Source organism: Atta colombica, unplaced genomic scaffold, assembly GCF_001594045.1.
Source record: "Atta colombica isolate Treedump-2 unplaced genomic scaffold, Acol1.0 scaffold121, whole genome shotgun sequence".
Lineage (NCBI taxonomy): Eukaryota > Metazoa > Arthropoda > Insecta > Hymenoptera > Formicidae > Atta > Atta colombica.
Window position 1 is genome coordinate 768,569 of NW_017259208.1, and position 9,325 is coordinate 777,893.

General features: G+C 32.6%; 2 protein-coding genes across 4 annotated transcripts in view; one reads left to right on the forward strand and one right to left on the reverse strand.

Annotated features, from left to right (window-relative positions):
* Nucleotides 1-1,366, reverse strand: part of LOC108694684 (AP-3 complex subunit delta-1) — a 6,972-nt gene extending 5,606 nt beyond the window's left edge. The window contains exons 1-3 of one of the 2 annotated variants that reach the window (XM_018204323.1): nucleotides 1,069-1,366; nucleotides 838-933; nucleotides 565-693 (exon numbers count right to left, since the gene is read on the reverse strand). In XM_018204323.1, coding sequence (XP_018059812.1) covers nucleotides 565-693; nucleotides 838-933; nucleotides 1,069-1,164 — 321 coding nt within the window. In that variant the 5' untranslated portion in view covers nucleotides 1,165-1,366. Of the gene's footprint in view, nucleotides 1-564; nucleotides 694-837; nucleotides 934-1,059 lie in introns of both variants that reach the window. The other variant, XM_018204322.1, reaches the window with a different exon arrangement.
* A 2,213-nt stretch (nucleotides 1,367-3,579) lies between these two features.
* LOC108694617 (zinc finger protein 260-like) lies at nucleotides 3,580-6,907 on the forward strand. Of its 2 annotated transcripts, none has more exons than XM_018204207.1 (3): nucleotides 3,580-3,871; nucleotides 4,311-4,660; nucleotides 4,735-6,907. In XM_018204207.1, the coding sequence occupies exons 2-3, from the start codon at nucleotides 4,349-4,351 to the stop codon at nucleotides 6,700-6,702; spliced, it is 2,280 nt and encodes a 759-aa protein (XP_018059696.1). In that variant the 5' UTR covers nucleotides 3,580-3,871; nucleotides 4,311-4,348; the 3' UTR covers nucleotides 6,703-6,907. The 2 variants fall into 2 exon arrangements, with proteins under 2 accessions (XP_018059696.1, XP_018059695.1); XM_018204206.1 differs by lacking the exon at nucleotides 3,580-3,871 and adding an exon at nucleotides 4,080-4,187.
* The last annotated feature ends 2,418 nt before the right edge of the window (nucleotides 6,908-9,325 follow it).

Sequence of the window (9,325 nt, forward strand, 5' to 3'; positions counted from 1 at the left end):
AAAAATAATAAATTTATTTTTTCTAAAACTTTGAAAACTCAAGTTATTTTTCATTAAACATATAAAATTCGATTTTCGATAAAATAAGGCAAATGATTTTCAAAATTTTTGGAAAACACAAAATTTTGAAACATATTTATGATTCATCTTGTATATATCCTGTATGTAACAAATGTTGTACATGTTACAGTCCACATAGTGTTGGCATTACCTTTTGTATAATGTCAGCATTGCCCAATCATATTAACATTGCAAAGTCCACTTATATTGGATTGTGGACAATGTTGACACAGCTTGGGCAATGTTGACACTGTCCTCTTGTGAACTTTATCCATAACATGTGTGTGTGTGTGTGTGTGTGTATGCGTGTGTGTGTGTGTGGGGAGAGAGAGAGAGAGAGAGAGAGAGAGAGAGAGAAAATATATATGTACCTGAAAAATGTATATAAAATATTCATGCAAGTGGCCTCTCAATAAATAAATAAAAGTATATATAAGATATACAGAATGAGTCATCAGTACATTTAATAAATTTGATAAGTATATTATCAACAATGGCTTTTACCTCTGTTTCTGCATGAAAACTTTGACTGGCAGCAAGATAACCAATTCGCTTGTGAGTGAACTTTGTCGACGACATTACTTCTATTATGTTAAAGCCAGCCCAACTGATGTCGTACCCCAACATTTGGAGCTGGAAATAGTAAGAATAAATTAAAATCATTATAATACTTGCGACAAATTGAACTGAATAAGTTAACTCGTGATAAATTGACATACAATTGCTGAAATTGCATCAAGTCGATTCTGTCAAAATTTACATATGTTAGAGACTTACATATGTCAACTTGGCCACGGCATTGGCTTTGACTGCCACATTGTCTTGCCGCAACTCTTGCTTGATCTCCTCGATACATTGTGCAATGTACTTCGCCTGGTACAGAAAAGAGAAGTAAAGTATCGTAAGAACTGTTGAAAAAATAGATAGAACGAGCAAGGAGGAAAATTAGGTTAGGTTCTGACTAAAGGATAAGACAGCGAGGAAATTGTGAATACACACGGGAATCACCTCGTTTTCTTTATTGTTCCTGATTCCGCGCACCAGATCCGTCAAATTCTTGTCAAACATCCGCTCAAAATTCCCCTTCACCTTACGGAGTGCCATGGTCGCATTAAAAAAAGATATTAAATGCTGTATGCGCTCGCACTATACCGCTCAAGGAACTTCCTTGCACATCGGTCGTACGTTTCGATTCGATCAGACGACACGTGGCCCTGATCATTACAGTTAACCGTAAATCTGTATAAATTCCAGTCCTATATTCACATTTTTTTGACAGACAGGTGGACGAGTAAGAGAGGAAGAGAGAGCGAGATACCAGGGAATTATATCTAAATGAGAAATGTCAAGAGGGCAGACAAATATGAGTTATCTGTGTCTTCGTCCAATGACTACGTTTAGCAGAGAAAGAAGCTTTGCAACTATGTAAAATTCTTTAATAAGATTGGTCTTGCTCTTAGTTCCTTTCTAGATCTAAATGTATAAACCAATCATATCAAAGAATTTTACAATAATTGTAAAGCTGTTCTCTCTTCTCTCTATTAAACGCAATCATTGGGTATTCATCTATTGGGTATTCGGTATTACAGACATTCAGTATTTCTAGTACATAGATTGAAATCTTAATATTTATTTCTGTTTCTTCCATTATAATTCCTGCTGCAATTATTGATTGCAACTCGTTCTGGAATATAATTGTCACCTACTTATTCACCTACGCGAGATTCAAATAAATGAATAAATATAAAAACGTGTATTTTAAATTATATGTATGTACACATGATTTTAATACATATATGTTCTTTTTAATTTTATACATATGTATTTATTATTTATTTACATATATTTTAAACATGTATATTTTTAAATGTATTTTAAAAGAATTAAGAATATTACAGGAAAAATATAATCAATTTAAGACCGATTCATAATCGATTCTTATTTTAAGTTTAAGTTTAAGTCGCTTTAATACGGCCCCCTGATTGATTCATAACATTTTAAGATTGTACTTAAGACGATCTTAAATATAAGATCCGACTATGAACCGGCTTAAGAAGTAATTTTAGCTTACTTTTGGTCAATTATTATATTATTAATATCTTTTCAAGACGTTTATATTATTAAATTGCTTGATTTATCATAGTTCTTCTATTATAAAATAAAAAGAAGTAAAAATAATTATTTAGAAGAGATAAAATAAATATTAAACAGTAGCATCCTAGTAAACAAGAGACATTCTGAAACATCTTAGTAATGTTGCAGCAACGTTACTGAAATATTTCAAAATATTTCTAGTTTACTGGAATGTATTAGAAGTCATTCATATCAGAGACGAACAAATAAAGTGCAAAAAAAAAGAAAATCGATCATTAGGGATTGTGCACAATGGAAGAAACAGAAATAAATATTAATTTCAATGTATTTTCTATGTATTAGAAATCTATACCGAAATATACGGTTTCTGATAGATTGAAATCTTAATAATCGTTTATTTCTATTTTTAATATATATTTTTGGGTCCATTATGTCAAGACTTTTATATTGCACCATTATATATTGTACGGTAGAAAAACTATTATTTATAATATGTATACTCTGTGTGTATGTGTGTGTGTGTGTGTGTGTGTGTGTGTGTGTTTTATCATATCAAAATTTAATTGTGTCGAGTGAAGATTTAATTGTATACATTTAAATTTTTTCAAAATTATGTTAAATTATTGGTTCCTAAAATAAAAAGCCATTCGATATAATAATATTAATGTAATTGTAATTCAAATGTGCCATAAACAAATATTGTATAATGATATAAAAAAATACTTTATCAGAGAATGCTGTATGTTCTAAAGACGTTCTTAGAACGTTTTTCAGATAAAGTGTACTATATGTCCTGAGAACGTATAATGTACATCTTTAGGACATAGACATCTTTAGGACATACTTTTGAAAGTCTATGCTATATGTATGGGATAGATATTTTACAAATTGAGTTTAATGTAATGTAACATCAATATATCTAATAACTTAGTTTTTAAAATTATGTGAAAAATGATGGACAATTTTTTACGAGATATATAAATTCAACCAATTAGATATGATTATCGTGCCTCTCATATAACGCATGCGCATGAGTTCTGTGTTTCTTTCGGAGCCGTTTATTTCATGTTTAGAACATTAATCAGTAACTGTTCTTATCAGTTCTTATATAGATTTAGGCGCATATTGCATGCTTCATTAAGCGGCAAACATATGTATGTAATACGTTTCGTCTCCACTGTATTACAGAGATGGTTTAGAAAGAGATGGCGAGCCGCTGATCAATTAATCGAAGTCTCCGATACAATCGATTTTTGCACTCACACGTATGTACATATATATGTGCACTCTCACGATCTCGGCTTTTCTTTGTATTGACCCACCCACACTTGGAGATCTTCGGGTGTTCATCTCAGATTGCTCTCAACTTTCATAGCCCCGTCGATCGCCGATCGGAGCGAGCTGAGAGACAAAGGCTGAGCAGAGTCGAGGACGGTATTCGGAGTGTTTGAAGTTTCTACGAATCGACGGATCGATTATGGAGCGACGCACATCGCGCCTCCATTCGATGCGAAGCCGTGAGTGCGCAGCACTCTGAACAGTCCTGAAAAGAAAAAGTCAGACGTGCTGTTCAGCAGTAAAAGACTGCAAGAGACTCGAAAGAGATTGAGAGCAGTGCACCGCGTCTACTGGGCGTCACTGTCATAGTAGCAACATCGGGTCGGGGGTGGCACGACGCATGAACGCGCCCCGCATCGAGAAGTTGAGAACCGCTCCGGTATTTGTATATTTAATTCCTTATCTCTCTCCTGGTACGCGCACGGAATTCGCGCGACGTAGGGAATGGAATGTCTCTCGCAGCGTCACACGTCGGTATCTTGTTTCGCATGGCTGCGCCCGGCTACGAGATCCGATCCCGCGGGACTCTCGTCATGAGATATATTAAATTGCCTCGTAGATTGCTCACTATGCCATGCGAAAGCGTTCGTCAACGTATTACGCGATGTTAATGCAACATATTGTAATAATGCCGTCTGCATTTTGTTTGCGTTATTGTTACTAGACGACGAAACTTCTGTTTTTGTCTTTTACATGTACGGGATCATCAGAACTTAATACTTATAATTATATCTGATAATCATATGTTTAAAATTACATTCTGCAAAGAATTCTGCTTTGTTTATTTTGTTGTTGCACACTTTCTTTTTATTTTACAGAACTTGTCGCAGGTGAACATTTCATCTTCGACGGAATAATGACTTCGGATTACTTTACTTTACCAGTTAATATGGACAGAGTATGTAGGATCTGTCTTCAAGAGGGTACCAATTTGTCATCAATCTTCTCCTCTACACAAGAAGTGAACAATCTCACGGGTCTTTCTCAAAAAATACAAATTTGTGGCTCCATTGAAATAGATGAGCAGGATGGATTACCTTCCCTGATATGTAATGACTGCATTTACAAGGCCAGCGTCGCCCATGAGTTCAGACAACAATGTCAATACTCTGACGCAAGATTACGCATGTACTACAATAAGCCTGTCAAATCTATTAAGTCTACCATGGTAAAAACATCAAGTCTTCTCAAGTTATATTTGCCTATGTATGAAAATACATGATAGTTTATGTGATTTTTCAGGATTTGCAGGATTCTTATACACAAACAGATCTACAAACAAGATTTGTACAGTCAAAAAAGTCAGACCACTTTCAAGAGGATTATTTTAAGGAAGACATGCAAGTAGTTACGAGTGCACAAGAGTACATTCAAACCACCGATTCATTTCCCAGAGTCAATCTAAATACCAATCAAATTCAAATACCAGATGAAAAGCTATTCATTTGTTCTATCGGATTTGAAGGAAGTAAAGAAGAGGTGAAAGATTCTTGCATATCAGAGAATGAGGTTCATCAAATGACAATAGTACAGGAAGATGCACAGGGTACTAACATTATTAATTTACAAAACAAGGATGACGAAATTAAGGAAGCCGATCAGTATGTGGAAAAGAATATAGTTCAGGAGGAGCAATTCGTGACTGAAAGTTTATCCAATGATAATATAGAAGAGGAAAATGTCCCGCAAAAACGCACATCTACGAGAAAAACAAAATCTGCTAAAACATATAGCGACGATGAGGTTGTTGACAATTATTACGAGCCGAGTAGTGATAGCCAAGATTCAGTGGAGTCCAAGTTTAAATGTAAGGTCTGTTCCAAACAATATGCAACACAGAAGGGTCTGAAGAAGCATGCTTTGGTCCACGAAAAGAAATATAAATGTGATATCTGTTTAAAAATGTTTTACAAGCAGGAAAACATGGAGAATCATCAGAAGATTCATGCATCGAAACCGCATGCGTGTCAGCTTTGTCATGCATCCTTCTCAAAGTCTCAGAGTCTCGTGAGGCACTTAAAGTCACATACAGAGAAAGTAAACGATATGATTAAGCAGATCAACACAAGCGAGCGAAAAGATAATAAAGAACCGAAGAAAGAATTTAAGAGTGAAGATGATACCGATGATGAGACTGGGCCTGCGAATGAAGCGGACGAATTCGAGAACGCGCCAGAATTGTACAAGTGCGAGATTTGCAACCAGTACTGCTCATCCTTGAAGAATTTAAGAAGACATGCACTGGTGCATGGCGACAAGAAGTACTCTTGTACTGTATGTAAGAAATGGTTCTTCAGGCCAGATACATTAAAGAAACATGCGGAGAAGCATGGACATGGGCTGTTGGATAATTTGATGGATGATAATAAGCTATACGATTCGGATGACGACGATATGCCAAGCAACAACACGATGGATCCTCCACCGGAGGGCGAAAACGTCAAGAAAGAGGAGAGCGACGAGGAAGGAACTGGAGAATACAAATGCCAACATTGTGACAAGGTCATGGCCACCAAGAAAGGTCTGCGACGGCATGTATCGATGCATAAGCCTAAGGCCGAGCCAGTTACTTGCGAGATTTGTAGGAAAGTCTGTGCAAGTCAGGCTCGTCTCGTTCTCCATCAGAAAACGCATAAGCCGAAAGAGAAGGTACCGCGCGAGTATCTGTGTCATATCTGTAGTAAGGTATACCCAAGCAATTCGTCCCTCACCTACCACATGCGAACTCACACCGGCATTAAGCCACATGTGTGCAAGACATGTAACAGCGGTTTCACGACCACGACAAGCCTGGCGAATCACATTCGTATTCACACAGGCGACAAGCCATTTGTGTGTCACGTATGTAGCGCCGCATTTGCTGTCAGCTCGGCTTTTCGCAGACATTTAACCCGACATACTGGTGAAGCAAATTACCTATGTAAAACCTGCGGTAAAGCTTTCAAGAGGCTTAGCACGTTAAAAGAGCATACGTACACTCATTCTGGTGAGAAACCGTACGTATGCAAGACGTGCGGCGCCGCGTACAGTCACAGCGGCAGTCTCTTTGCACACCAGAAGCGTTGTCGCGCCCAATATGGCGAGATGATTGTTGATGATCACAATCATCATCACATACCACATACAATTACTCATATCCACGTAAATATGAATAACGTTAATAACGGACAAGCAGTGCGACCAGTCGCTATGATAGGTCAAATGTTTTAAGAACGAAGTGGTATCATAGATTACAAGCGTTATCTGCGATGAGTGTTGTGTATAAGTTGTGCAGCTGTAAATCGTATATACAAAATACGTGTAACATAAGCTGCACGTCCTCTATAAATGTACATACAACTCATTTTTCATAATGAAAAATGTTCCTTGAATATACTCGACGCACGCGCTCGAAGACTAATTCTTTACTTTTAAAAACACGTAAATAAATATCTGTGGTGTAATAAATAAAAGGTACTCATGTTTATACGAGAGTAAAAGTTTTCAAAATGGAATAAGTACTATTATTAAAATTGCAAACTATTTTTTTATTATTTGATATCATAGGCATGAATATTTGTGGATTTTACATGTTTCAATATTGTATATATTTATATACATATATATATATATATATATTTTTGTATGTTTCGTATAATCCAGATTTTGTTGTACCACATATTACATGATAGTTGTTTGCATTGTTATATTTTAGAAGGGAATGATTTTTTTCGTATAGCTGAGTTTTATTTTTTTCTTTTATCAGTAGAATTATTTATCTGATTATTTGAATCTGAGAATTATTTATGTAGAATTATTCATATAGAATTATTTATCTGATTATCTGAAAATTGATTTGAGAAATTAAATTAATAAATGAGTGAAGATAAGAGAGAATTCGAAGTCAATTTATTCGCAATGTTAATAAAAAGAATATAGAAGCAATAGTATCTACAGACTCGTAAACGTGTTTATTAATTATTTTTGTGTACATCTTATTTTTAGAGTACATCTTAAACATTTTGATAATTTATATACAAAAATAGCGCTAGAAATGTAATATCAGGTATACAATTTCTGGGCTGTGACTATCGTGTAAATGATAACCGAATGAAAGATGTCAATACAATCTACTCATTTAATAAACTTAATTGGTATATATTTCATCACCAAAATAATTCATAATTAAATGAATGATAATCATATTCATGCTATGTATGTATACATTTACAAAAATTACTTAGATTATATAAAATACGATTGAAATGATTATACTGTTTATAATGCGTATAAACGTTATCATGCAAAGAATTCTGCGATCATATTTTTTAAATTCATTAAAAATGAAAATCTTAATGTCACATATGCTAGATAGATGATATATAGATACTGAGATATAATCTTTTAAAAATACTGTATTTGAAAGTAATAAGAATCAGAATATATGATTTCATTTAATCGTTGATTATAATTAAAAAATATTTCTTAAATCATATTTAAAGCATTAGAATTTAAATTTATTTAAATTTTTAATTAAAACGGAACGTTTTATGAAAACTTATGAAAATAACAGTAATTAATAATAATCATTTTAAAAACGGAGCAAAAATAGTAAGGAATGTACAAATATACATATACATAATATTAGTTATATATGTAATAAGTTATAGACGAGACTGATCATCATTCATTTAAATATTTAATGGTATAAAGTTTGTAAATCTTATTCTTCTAAGTGCTGAAATGAAGGTAAAGTTTATATTGTTCTAAAATCTTGATTAATATTATTCATTAATTTTATTATATTTTTTGTACTGCTAATAGAAGTGTTAGCTTTTCAATCTATAAATCTTGTTGCGATATAAATTTCTCCATCAACACATGATTATCAATATACAATTAAATGAATTTTTTATCAATCAAAATATGCGTATATAAAATATACGTATACAAAATATATTTACAGAGTTGTTTTATTTCCCACAGCGCCTGCATAATTTAGCATGTCAGTTATTTATTTGTTATAAAAAGATTTAATATTAATAAAAGTATTAATAAAATTATATATGATTCTAAATTATTTTCATTATATAAACAGAGTAACATTCAAAGAAGCTAAAAAAGAAATTAATTAATAACGTTTAATTAGACGATAGATATTTCATACTTAATTTACAAAATTAGAATTGAACAATATACACGCTACAGATTAAAAAATAGGATTTCATTTCTACTATATTTTACATGTAATATATGAGATAATTTTTAGTATAATTTGCATAATACAACGGATATTAAAAATTTAGTGAACACTATTTCTTTTATCTGAAACAATAAGTAATGTCAATATGAGCCAACACAGAATGTTTGTTGAATGTAATTTAAACATTTAAAATTTATTAAGAAAATGAATTTCATGAGAACCTTCAGGTCCTCATCAGTACAATTAATCACATGATTAATTATACTTTATTCAAAAAAATGCTTCATTACATGAGTTAATGATCAAACTATTAGATGTTGAATTCATTCATTTGTCGAATTTTTATTATTAAATTATCTGATTTGATGAAGTCAAAGAGTTGTGCGAATCAAGTGTAACGCTATTATTATTTCTTTTTACATCTCTACTTTATAGAATATTCATAATTTTATGTAAAGAAGCATTATATGCACAAAATGTTATTCATTAATAAGCCATAAACTTTTTAGAAAAATAAGATGTTATATGATGAGAGAAGTAAATTAAAAAAAAATTCTAATATTTTATGCTTATATATATTTTTAATATTTTATCATCTATACTTATATATTATTATATATATTTATATAAAAATACATTCTTTAATTTCAT